We start from the raw sequence: 27,480 nt of genomic DNA on the forward strand, positions 1-27,480 counted from the left end.
TTTAGCAACAAAAGATACAGATCATGTGGAAAGCCAAAAACAAGAACTTTACATTTGACATTTATTCATTTGCCAGATGTTTTGTGACAAATTATGAAAAACAGAAGTAACTGGTCCTTAAAGAGCCAAAAACATTAGAAGTGCCATAACACCCCATTTCAAAAGTAAGCCAGAATAGTGTACATCAAGAGAAGTGAAACTGCAGAACAGAATAGGAAAATGAGAAAGTGTAATTTTATTTATGTATTAGTATATTTTGTAATAAAAAGCACCTTTTATTGGCACATACTGTAATGCTTTTATTAGGACATAATGCTAAATGCAAATGCTAGGAGAGGTAAAATTAAAAAGAGGTCCATGTGAAAGTCACTGCCCTGATGCTAGAGTGTTTGGGTGGTTGCTAAGGAGTTATGGGTTGTTTTGATTTCATGTTAATAGTTTTATTGGCAACTTTGTGTCCTTTTAGAACACATCCTTTAGAATTCTACAGAACAAAGAAAGTCATACAGGTTTGAAACAACATGATGGTGAGTAAATGATGACACTTTTTTATGATGATGATGATGATGAAGATCTAGATCTAGTAGATGGTGACATTATACCAAAAAACAGCAAAATTTACCCTCCTTAGAATGACAGTCCGAGTGTATAGAAGGTTTTATTCGGTCTTCACTCTCCTCCCTGACCATAAAATTACAATTAACTTGCAATTGCATCACTGGATTATTTCATTTAAAGATAAGAATATCTTGTCTTCAGTGTGCTATTGTAGTATAGTGTTAATGTAATACTACATGTTTTCACTAGATGGCCACACTGCTTCACACAATTTTTAACCTCCCAGGGCCGATATTCTTTAGAGCATTTTGCATGAAATACCATTAAACTTGTGTCATAAAACTGTCAAATGGGTGTGTTGACAAGAAATGTATTTTTATCAACTTACATATCACTAAAATAAACAATATATTTACATATTATATCAGAATTTATTTATCATTTTAAGGAGCATCTTTAGGGTATAAACGACAGCACTCCACAAATAAAAGCATTCATATTTTCCAGATGTTCATCCATGGGGATGGGAATTATACATTTTATGAGTCAGTTTCCAAATGCATCAAATATTCTTTCATTCTTTTCATCCTACATTTACTCATAAAGCCTATATATTTACAAAACTTTGAATACACTTGTACTATACTCTTCAATATTATGGAAACATTAGTAACAGATTAAGATAATATTCTTAAATGTTTATAAATGTCTCCAACACAAATATATATATATATATATATATATATATATATATATATATACAGGAATATATTGTGAATGATTTAGATAAGTATCTTAACAAGACAACTTCATCATTCTCTTTTTTAAGCAGGTTTTAAACTGTCATATTATTGTATCCACCAGCTTGGAGTCTGTGGTGTGCTTCACACATGCATGTATTTTGGATTTTTGACCTCTGGCACTTTTTGAGCCTTCTGTTGAATTATGATGAAGTGAAATGTCAAAGGAACCTGAACATCCTCCAATTGAAATCTGTCCATTCAGAGTTTGTTTAGACGCTTGTGATCACTTTCAGTCACTAGGGGGGAAACACAATTTTAGGTAAATAAGTTTAAAGCATTGGTTCTTTATTACTGCAACACTTGATGCTGATGAACATGAGTCACCTCAACCTCAGAGAAATGCTTTAATAATTTAGGTTAGAATTGTACAAAGCACCGTAGATGCCTATTCAGTTGCTCACAGTGATAATTGTAGAAAATTACAGAAGGATGAGTATATGATGACAGATTTTAATTTCTGGGTTAACTGTCCCTATAACTCTTAATTAATCAACATTAATTATGATCTTAGGAAATGGGTTCAGGCAACACTTCAATTTCATTGATGAGATCATTGATGAATATGCCAAACATTTTATATAGAGTGAATTCAGATTGATTGGGACACTTTATCCAAGGCATCACAATGGAAAAACCCTTAATTTACCCTATATATATATATATATATATATATATATATATACACATACACTACCGCTCAAGAGTTTGGGATCTGTAAGATTTTTAATGTTTTTAAAAGAAGTTTTGTCTGCTCACCAAGGCTTAATTTATTTAATTAAAAATACAGTAAAAACAGTAATATTGTGAAAAATAATTACAATTTAAAATAACAGTTTTCTATTTGAATATATTTATATATTTTACAAAGTAATTTATTCTCGTGTTGGCAAAGCTGAATTTTCAGCATCATTACTCCAGTCTTCAGTGTCACATGATCCTTCAGAAATCATTCTAATATGATGATAAGATCCTCAAGAAATATTTGTTATTATTATCAATGTTGAAAACAGTTGTGTACTTTTTTTTTAGGATTCCTTGATGAATAGAAAGTTCAAAAGAACAGCATTTATCTAAAATACAAAGCTTTTGTAACATTTTACACTACCGTTCAAAAGTTTGGGGTCAGTAAGAATTTTTATTTTCATTTATTTTAAAAGAAATTAAAGAAATGAATACTTTTATTCAGCAAGGATGCATTAAATCAATCAAAAGTGACAGTAAAGACATTTATAATGTTACAAAAAATTAGATTTCAAATAAACACTGTTCTTTTGAACTTTCTATTCATCAAAGAATCCTGAAAAAAAATATTGTACACAAATATTTTGTACAATTGTAAACAATAAATGTTTCTTGAGCAGCAAATTGACACATTAGAATGATTTCTGAAGGATCATGTGACACTGAAGACTGGAGTAATGATGCTGAAAATTCAGCTTTGCCAACACAAGAATAAATTACATTTTCAAATATTTTCAAATAGAAAACAGTCATTTTAAATTGTAATAATATTTTACAATATTACTGTTTTTACTGTATTCTTAATTAAGTAAATGCACCCTTGGTGAGCAGACGAAACTTCTTTTAAAAACATTAAAAATCTTACCGATCCCAAACTTTCGAGTGGTAGTGTATATATATATATATATATATATATATATATATATATACACACACACACACACACACACACACACAAACCCGATTCCAAAAAAGTTGGGACACTGTACAAATTGTGAATAAAAACAGAATGCAATGATGGAAGTTTCAAATTTCAACATTTTATTCAGAATACAACATAGATGACATATCAAATGTTTAAACTGAGAAAATGTATCATTTTAAGGGAAAAATAAGTTGATTTTAAATTTCAAATGTGTTTAAATAACACATGTTGGGACAAGGCCATGTTTACCACTGTGTGGCATCCCCTCTTTTTTTATAACAGTCTGCAAAAGTCTGGGGACTGAGGAGACTTAGGAGACTGTCTTAGGTCTTTTTTGTTGCATCTTCCACTTTATGATGCGCCAAATGTTTTCTATGGGTGAAAGATCTGGACTGCAGGCTGGTCATTTCAGTACCCAGATCCTTCTTCTACGCAGCCATGATGTTGTAATTGATGCAGTATGTGGTCTGGCATTGTCATGTTGGAAAATGCAAGGTCTTCCCTGAAAGAGACGACGTCTGGATGGGAGCATATGTTGTTGTAGAACTTGGATATACCTTTCAGCATTGTTGGTGCCTTTCCAGATGTGTAAGCTGCCCATGCCACACGCACTCATGCAACCCCATACCATCAGAGATGCAGGCTTCTGAACTGAGCGCTGATAACAACTTGGGTTGTCCTTGTCCTCTTTAGTCCGGATGACATGGCGTCCCAGTTTTACAAAAAGAACTTCAAATTTTGATTCGTCTGACCACAGAACAGTTTTCCACTTTGCCACAGTCCATTGTAAATGAGCCTTGGCCCAGAGAAAACGCCTGCGCTTCTGGATCATGTTTAGATATGGCTTCTTTTTTGACTTATGGAGTTTTAGCCGGCAACGGCGAATGGCACGGTGGATTGTGTTCACCGACAATGTTTTCTGGAAGTATTCCTGAGCCCATGTTGTGATTTCCATTACAGTAGCATTCCTGTATGTGATGCAGTGCCGTCTAAGGGCCCGAAGATCACGGGCATCCAGTATGGTTTTCTGGCCTTGACCCTTACGCACAGAGATTGCTCCAGATTCTCTGAATCTTTGGATGATATTATGCACTGTAGATGATGATAACTTCAAACTCTTTGCAATTTTTCTCTGAGAAACTCCTTTCTGATATTATCCAATAATTTTGCTGCAGCATTGGGGGAAATTGGTGATCCTCTGCCCATCTTGACTTCTGAGAGACACTGCCACTCTTACCCCCTTTCCACCAGCATGAACCGGGTGTTAGTTCAGAACTAGTGCTAGTGCCAGTTCGGAGTTGGTTCAACTGACGAGCATTCTAAGAACCGGTTTGCCTTTCCATGGGCTAGAGAGCAGCACAGAGCCAGGTCTTACATTACGTATATGTCTCATATTTCACAGCAAAACTAGCGCTGCAGCGCCAAACACAAACACACCAGGCTTGTTTGAAATGCATCGGCTTCTCGCATAGCGATCGGCGCATGACATCAAAGCTCCACGAGAACGATCCAAAAGCGCAAGGAGTCGTATGCTCTACAAACGCTCCCGCGGATCCACGGCACCCGCCGAATCGGTCCGCGCTGCTCCGATGCATCTCGAACAAGCCTTCTATCAACAATCGTGGATGTTTCACTACTGTTGATGCTCATGGCTTTGTGAACTTACATCTACATCCAAACACGACGCGCCATAATTTGTATATAGACGGAGATTACAATCGAGCTGCTATTAGCTCGATTAGCTGCTATTTCAAAAATGGCGGTCACAAGTGTCTTGTTGGTCACGGTAACCCCGCCCCCAGCCCCTGACGCAAGCGGTTCTTACTTCTAGCCCAGCAACGTTTTGGTGCTACTTACGAACCACTTTTCCTGGTTCGGAGCTGGTGCTTTGTGTGTCGAAAGACAAAGAAGTGATTTGAAACTAGGCCCCGGGTCCGAACCAACACTCAAACGGCCTTGGTGGAAAAGGGGTATCTGAGAGGCTCTTTTTATACCCAATCATGTTGCCAATTGACCTAATAAGTTGCAAATTGGTCCTCCAGCTGTTCCTTATATGTACATTTAACTTTTCCGGCCTCTTATTGCTACCTGTCCCAACTTTTTTGAAATGTGTAGCTCTCATGCAATCCAAAATGAGCCAATATTTGGCATGATATTTCAAAATGTCTCACTTTGAACATTTGATGTGTTATCTATATTCTATTGTGAATAAAATATAAGTTTATGAGATTTGTAAATTATTGCATTCCTTTTTTATTCACAATTTGTACAGTGTCCCAACTTTTTTGGAATCTGGTTTATATATATATATATATATATATATATATATATATATATATATATATATATATATATATATATATATATAGTCTGTGTCAAAATTTAGATTAAAGAATGAATTCTTACTAGTTGGAGGAGTGAATTGGTTGCTGTTGCGTCTTACAGGTTTTGATCCTTCAAAGTCAAGTGATCCACTGTCTGGTGAATCTTCATCTTCGCTCTTCAGCTCTCGTTCTCCTTCACCTAGAAAAAAAAAAACATTGTATATGTTTATATTTGGGCTGTAATGAGTCTAAATGTGTACTTTAGTTTGAAGTGCATCACTTTAAAATCACTTTAAATGCAATATTTCACATGATTTTCTGTGGAAATCAATGTATCAGTGTTATACACCACTGATTGTATTCAAATTCAAAAGCTTTATTGTCTAGTCCCACAGGGGTAGAAAATTGTCTTCAGACAAAGGCTCAACAAAACAGAACACACAACAATAATAAAAAAAAAAAAAAAACTTAACAACAAAAAAAAAACTTTACCACTTACACTCATGGGAAGTTAGCTCCACTTTGCTGTGTAGATCACGCTGTTCTCCACTAGGCTGGAGGTCTTGCTCTTTCTTTGCCGTTCCTCTCTCTGCTGACTCCAGTTCCTTCTCTCTTCTACTCAGATTCATCTCCGGCCATGTTATGCCATGTTTTTTTCTGTCCTTTTTCTGTTCCCACTCTCTTTCCTTGAGTTTGAGTTGCTCCAGTTCTCTTTGGAGATTTTCATTATCTCTCTTCATCTGACTCTCACGATGAATATAATCATCAACCATGGATGAACACATGTTTCTACATGTGTCCAGCTGTTCTTTCAGTTTATTCTCACGTTCAGTACAATCATCAATGATGAATGAAATCATGTTTGTTAAGGTGTTTTCTTTAAAAGCTTCATATTCTTCAAACAGCAGATCTTTATTAGCACTTGAAGCCCCTTGCTGGTCTTGCTCTTGACTGTATTTGTCTTTCTTTAACTGTATCAAAGTGTCCATTTCTTTCTTTAAATTACTTTCAGTAAGTCTCAATCTTTCTTTTAGTGCAGTCACCTCTTGTGCATGGAGTTTTTGTGTTTCATCATGTCTTTCCTTTTCCCATGATAAAAATGCTTTTTTCATGAGGTTTTCATATGAAGGCTGAATAAAGAATGTGGATTCCTTGTTTTGTGTCATTGTTTCAATTTCTTTAAACAGACTCTGAACGCTTTGCTCATTGTCCTCCAATGTATAAACCCTTCTCACGTACTTCCTGACACTACTGATCCCTTTTGGTTCATTTCTCCCAATGATCAATAGCATAGCATAATCTAAGGCTTCTTTGCTAAACAATTTAGCGATTGCTTTTAAAAGGTATTGTTCCCTCCAAGTCACTTCCCTGTTGTCAGTAACTAAAAGAAAGGCATGAGGTCCAGGAAAGACCAGAGATGCATAATCTGGCATTTGATCCTTGATAGATTTGACTCTTGAGGAGAAGCAACAGCATGATGCCACGTCACTCATCCAGGTGGAAGGTGTTTTCACCACAGAGATCTTTCTGCCACACACATGACCTTTTCTGTGCCATGTTTCAGACTCAGCTCTTTCAGCTGTTTTCCTGAGAATGATATCACATGTGTGGTCCATAAGGTCTTCATCACCTCCCAGTATAAGAAATCGAAGGTCTTTAGTGGAGCCAGTGGATTCAGATGTAGATGTGAAGGTGTCATCTGTTAAAAAAATTAAATAAAATTAAACAGAGTGAAATCAAACAGCATATGCATGAAATATCTAAGGGATAATCCATGGCTAAGTGTGCATTACACGATTTTAATGCATGACGGTGAGGCAAAGAACCACCTTACATGCAGCAGAGTGCATTAAAATTATGTAATGCTTAAGTAGCTGTGGATTAACACGCTTGGTCACTTATCATGGTCACTTGCCAACACTGATAAGTTAAAGCTACTATTCATGTTTGCAGTGGAATATTTGACCAAAATGGTAAAAATGATTGTTTTCATCAGTTACAGGTCATTAGATTGAGCATGTGCTCTTGAATGTTTCTGTTGCATATTCCTTGGCTTTGTATTGTCGTGTTTGTATTGTGTTTTGTTAATTGGACGTTTAGTTTGTATTTTACTCTTTCCCAAGTGTCTTGTTGTCTATTACCTATCTAGTATTTAAACCCCAGTGTTTCTTGTGTTTCTTGTCAAGTCTTGTCCTACATGGATGTACGTTTGTTGCTGCTCATTCTGTTTCATTGCTTCTGTTGTGGTTTTGTCTGATGTTTATTTTATTACTAAACTTTTTGTATATGGATCCAGCTCTCCCTCATTTGTGTTACAGGTTCTGTGTATGCAGAGTGATCTTAGTGTGTGTGTGTTTCAATGAAGGCAGTGCATTATTATAGAACAGTGCTTAAACTGACTGGAACTACCTGTGCATTAAACGGTTTGAATGCACACCTTCCAGCCAATCAGAATATTCAGATCTGTCTTATTCATTAATCTAAAATAATTATGCCCCTTTGAAAAAACTTAAATTGCCCAGTGATATTGCTGTATTGAAAAAAAATCTTTGATTTAGACCTAAAAGTTACTATATTGTTGACCTACAAAACTACATTGTAAAAACTTAAGTAATGGAAAGGTTGTGATAAGATTTGTGTCCTGTGTACTGAAAGGGATAGGTCACCCAAAAATGAAAATTCTGTCATCATTTATTTACACTCAAGTTATTTTAAATAAATATAAATTTCTGTAAATTCATTTTTTGGTAAGCTATCCATTTAAGAAAACAGATTTCAGTTTGTTTTTAAAGTAGTCCTAATATGTATTTTCACCTGTGTTATCAAGTTCAAGTAATGTGGTCTTATAATTATAGTTAATTGTCTTAAAACAACAAAAAAATTAATCCCTTTAATGTGACGGCAATCGGGTTGACAGGATTAACAAGAGAGTTACAGTTTTGGTTATGAGTAGACTTTGCTCAGAAAGTTTTACCAAGTTTGTTCTTCAAAAAAGTAGCTCTCTTTTAAACATTCACCATGGGAAACGACTCAGGCGTGACCAATCCTGGAAGCACCAATAACACTACGTCTGTATTTGTAATTGCACATATGCGGACAACGGCACAGAAGTATACCGACACCGACACATAGCATCTGGCATAGAGGTTGTTGCTCCTCAGCCTTGGTGCAGCTGGGGAGAGTTGATGAATGAGATCTCTCCTGAACTTCCTCCCCTCTTCGAATCAAAGAGGAGGAGTAGGTGATTGCTCTTCCCTTGGAAGAGGATTTGGAGGAAGATGAAGAGGATGCTATCCTCCCTCCTAATATTTCTTCTAGACCTGGCAGTGCCATGGTTGAGTCCTCTCCCCTATGCCAGGGGAATTGGACCTCACTGAAATGTGTAGGAGAGCGGCTGCTAAATTCTCTATTGACTGGCCTTCTCAGCAAGAAAGCCAGGGTGCAAAGAGGGATTGATTGTGACACTATAGTTTAGGGTCCAATTCTCACTATTAACTATGACTTTTGCCTCAATAAAATCCTAACTACTGTACTTTGCAAAGTACAAAGTCTATGTCAACGTAATTGATCCCACCAGCCTCCTCTCCCACCTCCACATCCTGATTCAGCCAGTCCATCAGCCCCGCCTCTGTTGTTTCCCTTCATCCCCTTATCTTCTCCTCCAACACAATATTGTGTGGATAAGCCCTGGGTCTTCCAGTCTCCAGCTTCACCCTGTCAAGTGGATCCCATGGATCAACCTCCAGCATCTGTATCACTCCATCTCAGCCTGTCAACCAGTCAGCTTCGCCTTGGCTGCTCCCTCGGCTCCACCAAGAGCCATCGTCCTCACGGCTCCACCGGGCTCCCTTATCCCTCCAACATCCCTCAGACATCACCCTGCCTGCACAACGGGCCTAAGGGCCTTCAGCTACGCTTCGTCCATCTACCCTTCAGGCTCAAGCGGGCTCTACCTTCCCTCCAGCTGTGTCTTGGTCCTCAGTCACAGTCCAATCATCATCATCTTGGTTTCTTCGACCACCATTGCCTCTAGTCTTTAGCCCTTTGCTGGCCCCTCGTCCACCTCCACAGCCCCCATTTTCCATTTTCCAGCTTTTCATTTATTACCATGGTTATTAATTAGTTGTCACCTGTTCATCATTTAAAATATGCTGTGATATTAGTACTAATTAGAAATAATGAATTTTAGTCTTACAATTATTACATTACCAATATATTTTTTACTTGTATCAGATACTGAAATACTGGAAAACAATGTAGCAAAGGTGTAAGCATGCTTACCTTGATCGTGGAGTAAACCTGGACAGAAGTAAACAGATTAGACACAAAAATATTAGTGTCCTTTATAAAATTAAAGTACCATTGAAAATAGTCTGATTTTGCTGAATTTTACTTACTGCGTGATTCTGAATCTTCTCTTTGCACTAAAAACAAAACAACACACAAAAAAACAACACATAAAATGTGCTACTTATGTCAACATGCTTAAACATCACAAGAACATCCTGAGCTGCACAGTTTGTAACAAACTCGAATGTCATTTAAAAAAAAATCCAAAGCATTTAAACCATAAACTTTTAAACACTGAGTGATAATACTGACGTTTGATAATATCGAAAGAGTTACCTCGTCTCAGTGCCATCTTGTTTGGTATGATAAGAAAAGTGATGTTCCTCAACTCATTTATAAGGATAAAACTGAAACAGCCACAGAAGCAGACATTCTTGCAAAAGAGGATTGTTGATTCACGATTAATTCAGACAGAAAAATCTATATACTGTATGTAAACCCAATCTGTATAATCCAACTGTGTGCACATGCACTGCAGGCCTGTTACCTAAGAACAGGAAAAGCAATGAGAGGAAGTGCCAACCACAAGACTTCTAAAAGGCCACAAGTGAAGACAGTTGACAATAGGGCTGAAGTGATTGAATTAAAGTGTCAAGATTCATGTTTAAAGAATGTTTTGGATATTTGGCCTCTGTCATCTTCTTCAGCTGATGAAATGATATAAAATGTCACTTCTTTTAACTAACAAATTCCAATTCTGTAATGACATCATCATCCTCCAGGAAGTGACATTTCAATGGAAAAACAGCAGTAAGAAGGCCTATTCATAAGGAACTTCTTGATTTCTGTGATGTTTGTGCTATTAGTTGGTTTGTGTTAAAGTATTTACAAATAAATAAAAAACAGACATGACAATATTGAGTTGAAATGATTTACATCATTTACAAGACCTTACATCTTTTGCTAATATAAAAAGTCCAATACAACATAGAAATCAGCAGCCTTGCAACAAGACACTGCAACAAATATTACAATATTTATTACAGACAAAAAAAATAAAGTACATTTCATATTTTTTATGGATATTAACTTTAACCTCTGTGACTACAATACTAAACCATCCCTGCAAATACACATTTGAAAAGTCAAGTCACCTTTATTTCTATAGCACTTTATACTATACAGATTGTTTCAAAGCAGCTTTACATTGATAACAGGAAAATGATTCAATGATCAGAGTTCTTTCCACTGTACTACAGCTTTTGAAGAAAATAGTGTCATTGTTCAGCAGAAGTCAGTTCAGAGTTTATTCAGTTCTGTTGTAAAGATCATCAATTATTAAATTAGTTAATTTTGTCTATAAAACAGGAGAAAACAGTGACGTCATTCACAAACTCAAGCTTATATAAAAAATATGATTTATGACTTAGTCCTGTTTCAACAGCTAAACAAAATGAATAATGAATAACTCTTTCTCTAAAACATAATACATAACCCAAATAAATAAACTACAAAACAAGGGCATATTTATTCTCTGGAAGCTGGTTTATATGACTTTCTTCTTTCTGATGAACACAATAGGAGTTATATTGATAAATATCCTTCCGCTTCCAAGCTTTAAAGGCGGTAAACAGAACCAATGAGTTTGAAGCTGATAAAAGTGCATCCATCCACTATAAACATACTCCACAAGGCTAGCAGATTATTTCATGCAAAGCGACTTACCCAGGTATTCATGCTGAAAGGATTAAAATACAAATCATTGAGCAGATGATGAATCAATTGTTCAGTTGTACTCAACCATCACTGAAAAACGCAAAAACCTTTTAAGTTTGGTCTCCACTAGGTAGCAGCTGAAGGTTCGTGCAAACGTTCAGACACTAATGGAAATAGAGAGACAATTTAAGCATCATATGTAATGAAGGACATTATTAGTGGACATTTGAAAGCAAACTGGATGAAGAGAGAGGGAAAATCTCCCTGACTGACTCAAAGCATGCATTGCATATGTCTATGTAACAATGCTGTGGGGACGAGAAAGCTTTTCAGTTGATATCAGTAAATAAATTAAGGTAATGTATGTGTTCAACTTGTTTAAATATTTAGGTATTATGGTGTTTTATGGTATTAAGTTTAAAATAGGGTAACATATTACTTTAAGAATGTGAGAAATGTGATGTAATGTGTGTTACTCCCAACAATGAATATCAAAATAGATCTATTGTAGTAACCAGTGAGTAATGATTTGATAACACTATTTATTATCTAATCTTTGGAAGCCAATATAAGGGTTCATAAGGGTTCAAAATAGAAGCATGGTTTATAGTAAACTGAGGTAATACAATACAAAGAAACACAAACGAACAACGTGCATAGCACAAACAATACTGGACCATGAACTGAATGAGCTGAAGGATTTAAAGGTGCAATAGGACATTTGCAGAGAGGCTAGCAATAGCAAGCTATAGCTTTCAAATCATAACATCCCACCCTCCCTTCAGAACGTCTCCAAAGCTACGCCTCCTACAATAAACACAAACGGATACACACAGCTGCTCTTGGCAAAGCGTTACAAGAGACAGCATTAAACGACCTCATGTCTCAAAGCACATAACATTACAATAATAATACATGTAAACAACTTAAGCGGCAGACACACCTAACGATTGTATGTATTATGAATGTAGATTGATACTTATGACTGATCGCGCTCAAACGCGTCCAGTCAGAGCCAGTTGCGTTCAGTCTGCGATTACAGTCGGTGTTCAAATTCCATGTGTAAGTATTTAAATCTGCTTCAGGAAACAACCAGGAAACAATCGCTGTATGTTGAGCACAGTCTTAGAATGTTTTAGCTAGTCGTTAAATGTGTGCCCGGCTTTAGAGAGCTTGTACCTGACTGCTGCCAATTAATTTCAGTGTTGATACTGTTGACATGGATATGCATGATTCCAAGTAGGGCTGCAACAACTAATCGATAAAATCGATAATAATCAATAATGAAAATCATCGACAACAAATGACATTATCGATTAGTTGTGTCTGCCCACTGTGCACGGAAAACCAGGGTGTAACTGAATATAAATTTAAGACCTACATTTACAGGATAAAGAAATGACAGTAACAGAAGAGGGAGATATGAAGAAAGACTGCAGAAAAAGAGATGAGACACAATACAAAAGAGCTCAAAAGAATGTACATTCATTTTTTGTGCTTCTTGTCTTTCATCATCTGCACTTTATTTTTCAGATATCTGCTCGCATTACGTGTGTAACAGTGGCCAGATAGTGAGAGTTGTGCAGGTAAACCACTGCACACTGAAAACCATTAGAGAATACGGTGTTTAGTGTCATTGTTAGTGCACTCGCCTCACCTGCCGGCAGCAATCGGGCTGGAGTTCGAGACCGACTCGGAGCAGGGTGGTTAGGATTGGAGGGTGAGTTTTGGAGGCGGAGCAATGAAGAGAGGGATGGGTTTGTTTGGGTTTATTTCAAATATCAACAATGTCCAACAGCGTTTTTGAAATATGGCTTACCCCACCTTTAATCAATAACCATGGTAACAAATGAAGAGCAGGAAAATGGAACAAAGGAAAATAGGTAACCAAGGAAATACAAACTAATAGTTCATGAAGGTAGGGAGGGAGGGAGCGAGCTCTGGAGGTGGACGAGAAGCTGGCGAATAGCTGACATTATGTAGGGATGATGGCCGGAGAAACCAGGGTGGAGTGGATGATGGAAGGATCCATGGAGGAGGTAACCATCAAGTAACCAAGGAAATACAAGCTAAAAGTTAATTAAAACGAAAAACAAACAGGCAGACCTTGACAACTAAATGAAATTATAATGATTTTTATGATTCTCTACCATCGCATGCAATAATCAAAATAAATAAATAATGTAATTCTTACTGTTAGGATGGTCTAATTCATTGCTGCCACTTAGCTCAGGTTTCAGTCCTCCAGTCCTTCTCTCCTTTTCGCTCTCTTCATCTTCTGCATTCCAGAACCATGTTCTATTCCGGTCCATCAGTCTTCTATCCAGTTCTCTCTCTCTTCTATCCAGTTTTCTCTCTCTTCCATCCAGTTCTCTCTCTCTTCTATACAGTTCTCTATCCAGTTCTCTCTCTCTTCTATCCAGTTCTTTCTCTCTTTTTTCCAGTTCTTTCTCTCTTTTTTCCAGTTCTTTCTCTATTTTCTCCAGTTCTCTCTCCTTTTCAAGTGTAGCTCTTGGATATGTCTGAATGGTGCAACATTACAATTATATTTTACAAGCTTTTTTAAACTTTGCTTCTCACAGATTCTTTTACATTTACATTCATTAATTTGTTGGAAAATTCTTGCTTTTATTCAAAGAGACTTACAGTGAATTCAATATATATATTTTTAACTGTTTGTATCTTCCCAGAAACAGACCGTGTCACTGACCTTGTGATCTTGTCGCTAGTGTAATGCTCAATGTGAGCTAATGGGATGCTTCTCATCTCTCTAGCTTAGGAAACGTACAGCTTCAATTTTATATCTTCTATTTCTGTCAGTTTTTTCTCAGTTTATTATTTTCCTCACATTCGGCATCAGATTCTTAAAATATGTTTTCACTTTGCTGAAACACTGTTTGTGAAAAAGAAACTTTGGTAACACTTTAGAATACTGATCCTTCATTAATGAATAACTACACAGGAACAAAAGAATAATGCATTATTAACACTCTAGTAACTACTATTAAAGTACTGTTACTTGTTTATAAATCACTCAATGGTCTAGGACCTTAATACATTGCAGATATGCTCATAGAATATAAACCTAACAGATCACTCAGATCATCAGGATCAAGTCATTTAGAAATACCAAGGGTTCACTCAAAGCAAGGAGAGTCTGCTTTTAGCTGTTACGCCAGCTGCAGCTGGAACCAGCTTCCAGAAGAGATCAGGTGTGCTCCAACAGTAGCCACATTCAAATCCAGACTCAAAACACTCAAAATCTTTTTATCTATGCATTTGCTGATTGAGCACTGTGCTATGTCCGAACTGTTTGCACTTTATTCTATACATATGATCTTTTTATTCTTTTAATTCCTTTTCCTGTTTTTATTTCATTTTTAATGTATTTTATATCTTTTATGTATCATCTTGTTATTCTGACTTTTAATGCATTTTAAATATTGCTGTCTGGTTGAAAGAGCTGGGAGAATTAGGAAGACAGTGATTAGGTCAAAATTTGGTAAATTTGGATAAGGGACAAACCATGGGGAAATTTGAGCTGTGGTGCATGGTTAAGATATCTCTAGATTACAGTCAGGACACTTTCCAAAGGGGGAAATTTCCAAAGGGGAAATTTGAACTGCGTTGCATAGATAAGATATCTCCGGAAGGGGGATTAGGGCTGTGTGGTGCAGTTTGAGGTGTCTTGGCAAAAGGGGAGATTGAAACTGTGTTTATTAGTTTGAAGTGCCTTAACAGGTAGCAGTCCTGTCGTGTGAGGAAGATCCATTCTGATCCGCTCTGATGGATAGATCCGTTTAGATCCACTCTGACGGACAACAACAACAACAAACTCCCTGAAACTTCCTAGCTCTTCCATCCAGCAAAATTCTCTGTTTTTACTGTTATTTCTATTCCTTATGTTCTATTTTTATTATTCTTTTTTATGTAAAGCACTTTGAATTACCATTGTGTATGAAATGTGCTATACAAATAAAATTGCCTTGCCTTGCCTTACTATTAACTAACAAGAAACTCTGATTAAGTAATAGTGCTCAGCTGAAGGTGGTAGTTCACTATTAGCTAATCAGTAACTACTGTTTTTTCGTACCTCCCAGAGAATAATACATAATGTATTTAGTAACCCACTAGTAATGACTTAAGTATTACCAAATCCTTCAGAAGGAATTACTAATTATTTGGATCAGTATTCTAAAGTGAGAAACATGATAACTCTCTAATAACTACTGGAGTCATTGTAAACTTTTGAGGTTTTTGTAAAGTATTGGATAGTAATAACTCAAGAGTTACTATATAACTCTAAAGTAACTACTACTTATTTGGATCAGTAAAGTGAAGATCATGGTAACCCACTAGTAATTACTTAAGTGTTACCAAAAACATCAGAAGGAATTACTGTACAAAACATACAAAAACCTCAAAAGTTTACAATGACTCCAGTAGTTACTAGAGAGTTATCATGTTTCTCACTTTAGAATACTGATCCAAATAATTAGTAATTCCTTCTGAAGGATTTGGTAATACTTCAGTCATTACTAGTGGGTTACCATGACCTCTACTTTAGAATTAAAGTAAAATACATTATGCATCATTCATGTTAATTATGAACCTGTATATAGTAGTTCTTAGTAATTCTCTGGGAGGTATGAAAAAACAGTAGTTACTGATTAGCTAATAGTGAACTACCACCTTCAACTGAGCACTATTACTAACTAATTCATTAATCATTCATTTCTTGTTAGTTAATAGCAGTTATTAGAGTGTTAATAATGTGTTACTCATTTATTCCTGTGTAGTTATTCATTAATGAAGGATCAGTATGCTAAAGTGTTACCGAAACTTGCTTTCTATTTGCTTTTGATGGGATGTTACACGCTGTTTGCATCTGATGTAGACATGAGCTTCGTCCAAAATCGAATACTTCTCTACTATATAGTATGCGAAAAACAGTATGGCTGTGTCCGAAATCACCCCCTATACCCTTAAATATGGCACTATTTGAGGGGAGATGCTAGTTTGCTAAGTTTCAATTAATTATTAAACAGCAAACACAAACTATGCAAAAGCTGCAGCCCTTCCAGCACACTCAGTGTCCGAATTCACTCACTCATTTTTATTCACTCCTTCAAGTGAACCTTATTAGTGGACTAATGTAGGGAGTAGTGAATGAGGGTATAGGGGGCGATTTCAGACACAGCCTATGTGATAAGAGAAGTATGTCCGATAGTATTTAAAAAAACGGTAGTCGAAAAGTACCCATGACTTAAGATGGACATTCATTACTATCCCATGAGGCCACGGGAGAGGATTTGTGAATGGAGTTGTAACTGACGCTGGTAGGTCATGTGACAGTAACAACATGGCGGATGTAGTACATCTGAATTCATTCATACTACACACATTCATATTATATAGAACTATACTATAGATACTTTTTTAATGGTCGTGAAGTAAATTTAAATTTAAATGTAGTACTCAACAGTACGCGATTTCGGATGCAGCTATGGTGTTAGGCTCATATATTCAATGTGCAATCGATTACTCTTGTCTGCTTGAGCACTAGGGGGAGAACTCACGGGGTTTCTTTCTTCATTCCACAAAGTTTGCAGTGGGTAAATGAAACTGGGTTAGACACAAAATTATTTGCTCCTATAATTGTAATACCTCCAATACCACCTTGGTTACTAGCTCAACCTGAAATAGACTTAAAGCTAATGTTACATGAGAAAATTAAGGAAAAAGGTGATGAGATTAATGTAAAAACATGTGTAACAGAATACATAAAAAATACACATTATACCTTTCTTCAAATATACACAGATGGATCAAAGAGCATAGAATCTGAAAGAACAGGGGCTGCTTTCTATGTTCCAGAGATTGAGGTTAGGAATCCTGGAAGAATATCAGATGGTACATCTGTGCAGAGATGGTAGCAATACTAATGGCACTAGGTTGGGTTTACGAAATAAGACCAAGTAATGATCAGAGCTGGGTAGATCCAGATTACATGTAATCTGGATTACGTAATCAGATTCCAAAAATCAAGTACTTGTAATTAGAGTAAACTACTTTTTAAAATACTCGTAATAAGTTACTTTTTTATGGATTACATGATTACATATTTACACAATGGCAGTAAGTTGTTCACAATTCATTGATTCTCCTAATTTTTCATTTTTTTTTTTTACATATTTATTTTTTCACAATAAACCTGCCATTTATATAAATTTGTGATTCTACGAGTTTTTCCGGCGGTGAGGGGGAAATATAGATGAAATATATATATATGAAAATATAGCTTAAAAGCAGCACAAGAAGCCAGCCAACATGGCTGTGAGCATCAGACCAACTGCAACAGTGAGCAATTAAAGACCATTTAAGATTATTTTTGGCAAAAGAGCTGAAAAATGATATATACTGTCAATAGTAAAGATTTACTGGTTCATCACTTTCGACCAATAGGTGGCGCTGTGACCAAATTAATGTGGTATGGTCAGAGTGAGGTGACAATGACAATCGCTAAGTTTTGTGTCAATATGTCAAAGCATTGCAGAGATACAGACTCAACAGTCATTTTGGAGTCACGCCTCTAATTCGTTGCTGCAATATAGGTTTTGTCTATCAACATGAAATCCATAAGTTTTTGCCGGCATGGTCTGAAGATAATACTATTAGATTTTGGTGAAAATTGGACCTATGGTCTAGGAGGAGATTGAAAAAGTGTGATTTTGAAGAAAATCAAAGTGGTAGAGACTAAGTTATGCTGACTATGGCAAAATTGGCATCAATGTTCTCAGCATGACCCATGGAATCTAATAAGACCAGTCTCATTACAGTAGGCCACATTTATATAAAGCTATTAGCATTTTTTTTTTTTATTCATTATCAAATTTGACCACAAGGAGGCGCTATCTCAAAACCTATTGTGTACCTTCAGAGCATGGTGCCGACATCGTGAGTTTCGTAATGGTACATCAATGCATTCATATAATATAGCATTTTTTATCATAATACTGTATTGTAGTTAATGGAAATTTCATGTTTTGTTCAATTATAGGCCACTAAGGGGCACAATACGACCTATTTTTTTATGTGTCCTCAGGGTCAAGTCAAGTCAAGTCAAATTTATTTATATAGCGCTTTTACAATTGGTAATTGTTTCAAAGCAGCTTTACATATTAGAAGCACAGAAAAAAGGGAAGTGGTTAAAAATAAGCTGTACAAACAAGCGTGGTAATATGTAACATATACAAGATGGTGCTACATTAAGCCAATGTCGGCTGACTCCCAGGGGTGGAAAAAACCCCCTAGGAGAAAAACCCAGCGTGTTAACACTGGGAAAAAAGTCCTAGGAGGGAAAAAACCCCTTGGAAGATATATATATAATATATGTAAATGGATATGGAGATCAAAATCTGAATTATAGATTAACATAAGGGTGACCCTATATATGTGTGTTTCAAATTTGGTGCAAATATCTCATTTCGTTTTGGAGTTATAGACATTTATCTGTATAAGGTCATAAAAAATTACCCATGGATGACTTTGTTTTGATTTTTTTGCCACTTCCTATCAAAATGTTGATATTTGGGCTGTGACATATAGTTAACCAGCTTAGATTTCGTGTTTCCTACGCTTGTTTCGTCTCGATCGGACTAACGGTTTCGAAGATATTCACAATTGTTTTTAAAGCGCTAAATCATCACGCTGCACAAATTGTAAGTCGAAACCTAGCATGTTTGGTATTGTTGGACTCGGGAAGGATACAGGAGTCTAAGGATATCCTGTGAAAATAAGTCAACCAGATCAAAAGTTATAAGCATATGAAAAAAAATTCTCCACTAGGTGGCGCTGGTCCGAAACTTCTCAGGTTCCTTCAGGGCATTGTCCTGATGACCCATACCGAGTTTCATAACGATATGCTAATGTTTTCATAAAATACAGCATTTTAGCACAAAATTCAAAATGGTCGACGGCCAAAATAGCCAATATGGGAAAATTGGATATCAATTGATTCGGCATGATCCCCCAAATCCAACGAGACCAATGATTTTTGGACAAACCCATCAGAAGTTATAAGAAAAAATAGCCATTTTTCGTATCTCCGGACCAGTAGGTGGCACTGCGCCGAAACGCTGCATGTTGCCTCAGGTCATGCTTGTGATGGCATGTACCAAGTTTGGTCTGAATACAATAAAGCATTGCAGAGATACAGCATTATGTCTATTTTCGCAAGCAAAATCCACTTGAATTCGTCTTGACCCAAGAAATCAGTGGAAAAAAGAAATTTGGTTTCTAACCCTTATGGTTCAAAAGTTATTAACATAAACATGAGTGCAAATTTGGACAGCTGGTGGCGCTAGAGGGATTGAGTTAGAGACTCCAAATTTGATATGGACACAGTTCAGACTGTCCTCTAACTGTGTGAAGAATTTCACAACTTTCACACAAGCGGTTCTGTGGGCTGCCATAGACTCAAGAGCGGAAGAAGAAGAAGAAGAATGATAATTTTTTTTTTTAAAAAGAACGCCAACAGATACAATAGGTGCCTACGCACCTTTGGTGCTTGGCCCCTAATAATAATAATAATAATATATGAAATATAGATGAAATATTTGATGTAGCGGTGATATTGCTGTGAATTTCTTGTTTTTCAATATTTGTTTTTGTAATGTTGCTGTTTTTGGCTTTGCTAGCCAGGTAGCTTAATTCCATTTCATACTTCTCCAACAAACACCAGCAAACTTCTATGTAATCACACCAGCGAACTTCTGTTGGTGTTTGTGTTATCAGTGTACAGCATTGTTTCATTACGGTTTTATGTTGTGTTTACCCACATGCTTGTTCATACTATAAATTAAACAATACCAATACAAAAATGCTACTACTCAGTCATGCATTCAGCTACAGTAAAGCTTTAATCAGAACACTATGGGGCAACAGTAACATTTACAAGTGAGAGCATATCTAAACACTTTGACTCAAATACAAACAAAAATACTTAAAGGGTTACTTCAGGATTTAGCATTAAGCTTTGTATTAGTAGAATACCACTAGTATTTTCGAATTAGCGTGCTTTCCCCTTCATATCAGCCCGAGATGAGAGATTTATGCATTTTTATTCTGTAAAAAGCCTCCGATGACGCAAAAATCGTCATTTTGCGTCATCGGAGGCTTTTTTGGCCAGAGGCTTAAAACTACAGCCAGTAATAGCAGGTAGTTCCGCATTTTTTCACCACGCCCATACATATGCGCGTTTGAGGTTACTCACGGACATAGATCAAAGATTTTATCAAAAGTGGGTGTCAATATATTTTTAAGCTTACAGTAATTAACTTTATTTTGTCTGCAGTGGTCAGTGGTTCATCTCGCAAATTTATCGGTCTCTGCAGTCATCTCAACCAATACAGCAACAGGCTTTTGTGGTAACGTTAGCATAAATAGATAAATAAACTCAGTTTTACAGAACAGAGGCTTTACTTTGATAACAGTCAACTTATATGCAACTTATATGTAATTGTCTATCTAACGTTACTTTGCTAAGTTTGCATTTTTACTGCTACCTACAACACTACATATAGGCTACTGTGTTATCAGTCTAGTATCAGCGAGTCTTACCTCTAGGCGAATACGCTTAGTACCAGATGCCCAGGCTGTTCGTCCTCTGGGAAAGTGAATATCGATGGTATCGCAATGTCCTTCAGAATGGTTCTCTTCATTGCAAAGATATTTGGTTCGTAGTCCTCGTGCTTGAAATGGAGACTACATATTCTGCGTTTTTTTAGGTTTTCTATAACGGTGTCATCTCCAAACTTCGGGTGTTTGATGGCCCGCAGCCACTGTTTACATCGCTCCAAATCTTTAACTTAATCGGAAAATGATGGAAACTTACTTGTCCTTTCCTGGTTTTGGGTGTACATCCAGGTACAAAGCAATTTAGAACCATTTCGCTGTAAATGTATGAACTAACTCACGATTTATTTGTTTGAATTTTCCTGAATGCCGCCTGTAACCGATAGGCGTGGTTTGGGCGTGGCCTCGCAAGGGCAGCAAAACAAGTGCATTCTGGGAGTTGTTGTCTTTCATCCACATTAGTCAAAAATACATTTTCTGCCTTTTCTCAGTCTAGAAAGCTCCAAATTCAAAAATAATTTCACATTTCTACTACATAAATGACCAATTTTAAATACACATTCATCTTTCCAGGGGTGAAGTACCCCTTTAACATTCATAAATGTCCATTAAAAGCTGTGCTTGCAGAGGTTCTGCTTGACCCTCTACATTATTACTGCTATCTGGGTCTGCAATATTGACGCCATTATTTACATTTCCACCGAAGCAAAGACTGGACTTTGACGGAAGCACATGCGATGTTTGCCCGTAATGGTAAGGGCGTGGCATTTCCGGACAGCGAATCACAATACACAGAGCCAGCTAACCAATCTCAGTCCATTGCATATTTCTGAGGGAGGGGCTTCATAGAACCAGGAACTCAACAGAGCATTTTTAGAGAAGGGAAACAGCGTTGTAGAATAAAGGTAAAATATATGAAAAATACTGTGTTTTTTTTTTTCAAAAACAAAGAATTAAGACATGTTAAACTGTGCCCCATAAACACAATCAAGCCTAGAAAAAAAACAGTGAACCACCCCTTTAATAGAAATTATTACGTCATACAGTTTAAAACAAATTGGTTTTATGTGGGTACCAGCACATATGGGAATTCAGGGTAATGAGGAAGCAGACAAAATGGCTGACAAGAAGACAAGATACTTTAAAGGGATAGTTCACCCAAAAATGAAAATTTGATGTTTATCTGCTTACCCCCCAGAGCATCCAAGATGTAGGTGTCTTTGTTTCTTCAGTAGAACACAAATGATGATTTTTAACTGCAACCGCTGCCGTCTGTCAGTGGTATAATGCAAGTCAGCGGGAACTTGGACTATAAGAGTAAATAAAACACGACAGACAAATCCAAATTAAACCCTGCGGCTCGTGACGACACATTGATGTCCTAAGACACGAAACGATCGGTTTGTGCGAGAAACAGAACAGTATTTATATCATCTTTTACCTCGAATACACCACTATGTCCAACTGCATTCATCACTCGATTCGTTTGGTCTGATCGCGCTCTGACAGCGGCAGTGATGTCTCATGCATATACTTCAATGAGAGGAGGAGGAAACGATCATTTCGTGTCTTAGGACATCAATGTGTCGTCACGAGCCGCAGGGTTTAATTTGGATTTGTCTGTCGTGTTTTATTTACTCTTATAGTCCAAGTTCCCGCTGACTTGCATTATACCACTGACAGACGGCAGCGGTTGCAGTTAAAAATCATCATTTGTGTTCTACTGAAGAAACAAAGACACCTACATCTTGGATGCTCTGGGGGGTAAGCAGATAAACATCAAATTTTAATTTTTGGGTGAACTATCCCTTTAAATATGGATGAACCAAGTATAAATATTCCAATCAGCAGATTAGAAGGGAAACATTTCATTTTAGAAGCATGCAATAATAGGAAATGGCAAACATTTTTGGACTCATGTCAAAAAGGTCAACACTTTCATAAGGTTCAAAGGAGTATAAAGAAATCTAAAATCTTTCATAACAAAAGTAGATAGGAGCAAGTCATTTTCACTCATCTACGAACAGGGCATTCAAATATTAATCACACATTATAGGGAAACATAACACAGGTCTATGTGAAGTGTGTTTAAGAGAGGAGACAGTGGAACATGAAATGATGGTATGTGATACATATGAAAGATAAAGAAAAAATCTTAAGGAGGAATTGAAATCACTGGGATACCAAGAATTCACATGAAGTAAAATATGACATGAGGTTCAAATGCAGGAAAACTGATAAATGCAATCATGATATTTATTAGGATTAGTGGATTAAAAAATTTAATTTAGTTAATTCTCTTCACATTCCAGCACAGTAGGTGGCGGAATGCACCAATGAAGTTGGTTCGCAACCCGCCATGAAATCAAAAAAAGAAGAACTTCAGCGAGTTTTGTGATTTCATCTCCCTCTTTTCAGGTATTATGCTGCGTTCACGTCACCTCGTATTTACTAGAATTTTGAGATAACAACATGTGACGTTTTATTCGGCGCTGTTCACGTCTTTTTGGTCCTTGGACTGGGAATTATGCGTTTCCATGGCACCACTATCAACGCCTAATAAATCAATCTACAGCGGTCAGGTGGTACATCTGGGAGCTTTCAGAGAACTCCCAGCTTACAAGCTGTAATTACGAGCTCTACGAGGACGTGAATGCTTTTTACAAGCTAGAATCTCGTAACTACAGGAATCACAAGGCCGCGTGAACGCACCTTTAATTCTCATGATATAGTGTTATAATGTTATAATGATATAATGTTTAAGAGTATGCAGAGGCAAGTATTTTATCGATTTGCTTGATTGAAATATTAAAAACTTTATTATTTCAGAAATGCACCAGCTCAGAGCTTTATTTTGAAATAGTTACTTAAGGAGGGTATTTACATATAATTTACTACCAGATATTTCTAAAATGGCAAAAAAACATTTATTCATTTATTGATGTATTATTGTTTATAAATAACTAAAGATTGTATATAATTAACAGCTTGTGTTGCCAATTGTTAAATATGTGTGAAATGAGGGGAAAAGGCCATTGTGTTACGCGTACTGGTAGAAGGATGACGCAGATACGGATTTCCACAACGACATACACTTTACTTCAAATAACAAAGGCAGGTTACACCAAACATACACAAAGCAAAACAGAGAACGGACCATGAGTGAAGAGAGTGAGTGCAATATAAAGGGAGTGCTGATGATCAAGTCCAGGTGCAGGTGATGAGTGATGATAGGAGATAACGAGGGAAGTGAGTGCAGGTGTGGAGAACAGGAGGATCATGGGAAATGAAGTCCAGGGAAACAAGGGATCTGTGACACATTGATGCTGTTTTGGGAAGTTTATTGTCAATTGTTACAAAAAGATTCTGCATAAAGTTCACAGTAGGGAAACTTCAGCGAGTTTTGTGATTTTATCTCCCTCTTTTCAGAGGTACATCATCATAAATTCTGCGTGATCACCGCATAGTTTGTTTGCTTCTACGACATACATCTAACAGGCTAATAAAAATGCGACATGAAATCAATGTGACATGGCACTAATAAAACTGCTTACCCAAGCTCTTTTCCCTTCCTCTTTCGTCAGCTCACATAAAAACTACAACTACCAAAGTGTGATTCATCATTGTCTTTTTGTTTACCTATGAGACCTACGAGTCAGTAGGTGTCTTCATCGTACAGTCTACAATTTGTCGTACCCAAATTTAAAGGATTAGTTCACTTTAAAATGAAAATTACACCAAGCTTTACTCACCTTCAAGCCATCCTAGGTGTATATGACTTTCTTCTTTCTGATGAACACAATCTGAGATATATTAATAAATATCCTGAAGCATCCGAGCTTTAATGGCAGTGAGCGATACCAACAAGTATGAAGCTGAAGAAAGTGTCTCCATCCACATCATCCATCATAAACATATTCCACATGGCTCTGGGGCGTTAAAAAGGCCTTCTGAAGTGAAGCTTCCTCCAGACCGCCTTCTGTATTCAATGTACGAAGAAAGTGTAAAACACTTGCAGTTGAAAAAGCTTATGCTACGTCCTACATCTTCTGTATTTAACTTACAGAAAAAGCTTAACTGTCGCAATACCAATATACACTTTCTTCATAACTTGAATACGGAAGGCAGTCTGGTGGAAGCTAGATATTTTTTAATGGATTTTTTCTATGGATTTTTTCTTACACAAATACTTCGCTTCAGAAGGCCTTTATTAACCCCCCGGAGCCGTGTGGAGTATGATTATGATCAATGGATGTGGATGGAGACACTTTCTTCAGCTCATACTCATTCATCCTGCTCACTGCCATTATAAAGCTTGGATGAGTCAGGATATTTATTAATATATCTCCGATTGTGTTCATCAGAAAGAAGAAAGGTATAGTAAAAGGGTGAGTAAAGCTTGGGCTAATTTTCATTTGAAAGTGAACTAATCCTTTCATAGATCCATGTTGCACAGTGTGATTTGTTATGATCTTACAGGATTGCTAAAATCGTGCAGTGTGTCCCAGGCTTTAGACAGGGAAGATCACAGGTAAATATGACATTTATAATGTGAAGATTGTTTTAAGTTCACTTAAATTAAAAGTTATTTTATTAAAGTGTAATAAATGTTTAAATTGATAGCTTTCAGGTATACTGTAATGTTGAATGTCTATAATTAACATAACGTTTTAAAAAATAAATTTCATAGCAAATTCAGTAGCAGTATTAGTTTCATAAAAAGATGCCATTAAACAAATATTTAAAATATAGGCTGTCTAAGTTGTTTCTACATTAATTTGGAAAGTAACTGTGAAATTATTACAATATAGAAATATTAAAAACTCCAATGTTTTAATCGTGATTAATCACAGAAAAAAATGTGAGATTAATTAGTTAATTTTTTATTCGATTGACAGTACTAATTTACATACATTCCTTGTTTGTAAGTCACATTGGGTCAAAGAATCTGCTAAATGAACAAATGTAAAAGTAAAGTGTCACAACTTTTTATTGTTATATTGCATTAATGTGAATTACTTATAAAGGTCATAATGCTGAATATGGTAAACTGCATCAAATATAAATAAATATTAAATAATAAGAAATAATGACTCACCTCTGCTGCCCCCATTTTCTCCTGCAAGTAAAAATACAGTCATGTCACAATGATTGTTACCTGACTCTTTAAGTGTAATAAAATATTATAAAATAATAGATTGTTGATTTTCTGAAAGATTTTCTGAAAAACCTTCATCAGAACTTGCATATTTTAGCAGTTCAATGGACTATATATTTAAATGTTTCATTTGTTTTGCAGATTAATCACAAAAATAATACATAAATCACAAGTGAACACAAATATCAAATGAAAACAGAATACAGTGTAATAACATAAACACTTAAAAGTGTATTTTGCATGTTTTCTTCCCACTCTAAAACAAGACTAAAGCCAAATACTCCCAAATCTCAAAACTTACCAGTGCATGAATGAACAATGTTCTTTCTTGTAATGTCTTGCCTTAATTATAATTATAATTATAATTATTTTTTAATGTATTATTTAGCCTAGCTAAATTGAAGCTCATACATGACTAAGCATTATTTTTTTCTCTGGGATTCATAACTGTCCCTTTTCAATAACTCTTCATGATCTGGCATCTCTTTCCTGTGAACAAAAACAACAAAATGGTTATTTAGAAAAACCACCGAAATAATTGCCTAAAAGCCTATAACAATCCCGAAAACAAACGTCAGCATCTCTTCGAAAGTGAAAGAAATTGCTGTTCTTACCTGTAATGATGAATCTGTAGAATCCTGTTAACTATACATGCACAGAGTTATGTGTCTGTGTTCAGTGCCTAAAACTCTCTCGGTGCACCACTATAGCCTGCACTGGATCCAACAACTGCCAGATTTCTTCTGACTCTGTATGTCAGTGTGGGCGAATGACTCAGCTCAAATTGAGATCCGCAGCACGTGACGTCACCATCGACCGTTATGACTGCGGTTACACCCCACTGTGTGGCAAAAGACTGAGCGGCAGCATTGGTTTTCAACGTGAATGCTGTGAAAAACACACAAAACACATCCAAAACGGGAAAGAGCTTTGCGACTGACTGTACAAATAGCTTTGACACAAAACCTGAGGTATATATTTAAAAGCTGCAATTAAAAAGAAGCAAATGGACAGGGACGTGCACAGGGGGGTTGCTCAGGTTGCCAGGGCAACTGCCCATATGCCCTTCTCGACTCACGTTGCCCTTCCGAGGTGGAAAAAAATAAATAAAAAAAATCGTACAATGGATGCAGAATTTCACGTAGGCCTACAAAAAAAAAAAAAAATCGCAAAGCCTCATTCACTTCCATATTCGGGCACCCGTCCGAAAGTGAAAGTCAGTAGGGGAAGGGCAAACTCTGTTTACGTGGCTGCAGCGCTGCACGCGACCGGCACCTGAGCTGAGCCTGCATGAGCGGCACTAGAAGGAGATTGTCGCGGTTGTCGGGT

General features: G+C 36.5%; 1 protein-coding gene across 2 annotated transcripts; it reads right to left on the reverse strand.

Moving 5' to 3' along the window:
- On the reverse strand, positions 1 to 27,004 carry LOC125252462 (DNA ligase 1-like). Of its 2 annotated transcripts, XM_048165790.1 has the most exons (10): positions 26,766 to 27,004; positions 26,453 to 26,640; positions 26,092 to 26,112; positions 13,552 to 13,879; positions 9,978 to 11,521; positions 9,749 to 9,775; positions 9,633 to 9,650; positions 5,851 to 7,050; positions 5,434 to 5,550; positions 1 to 1,597 (listed from the first exon to the last, which is right to left on the reverse strand). In XM_048165790.1, exons 5-10 carry the CDS (start codon positions 9,991 to 9,993, stop codon positions 1,560 to 1,562), a joined length of 1,416 nt encoding a protein of 471 aa, XP_048021747.1. In that variant the 5' UTR covers positions 9,994 to 11,521; positions 13,552 to 13,879; positions 26,092 to 26,112; positions 26,453 to 26,640; positions 26,766 to 27,004; the 3' UTR covers positions 1 to 1,559. The 2 variants fall into 2 exon arrangements, with proteins under 2 accessions (XP_048021747.1, XP_048021748.1); XM_048165791.1 differs by lacking the exons at positions 13,552 to 13,879; positions 26,092 to 26,112; positions 26,453 to 26,640; positions 26,766 to 27,004 and having other exon boundaries at positions 9,978 to 12,415.
- Between the last annotated feature and the right edge of the window lie 476 nt (positions 27,005 to 27,480).

The sequence above is a fragment of the Megalobrama amblycephala genome, linkage group LG18 (assembly GCF_018812025.1).
Source record: "Megalobrama amblycephala isolate DHTTF-2021 linkage group LG18, ASM1881202v1, whole genome shotgun sequence".
In the NCBI taxonomy this organism is placed as follows: domain Eukaryota; kingdom Metazoa; phylum Chordata; class Actinopteri; order Cypriniformes; family Xenocyprididae; genus Megalobrama; species Megalobrama amblycephala.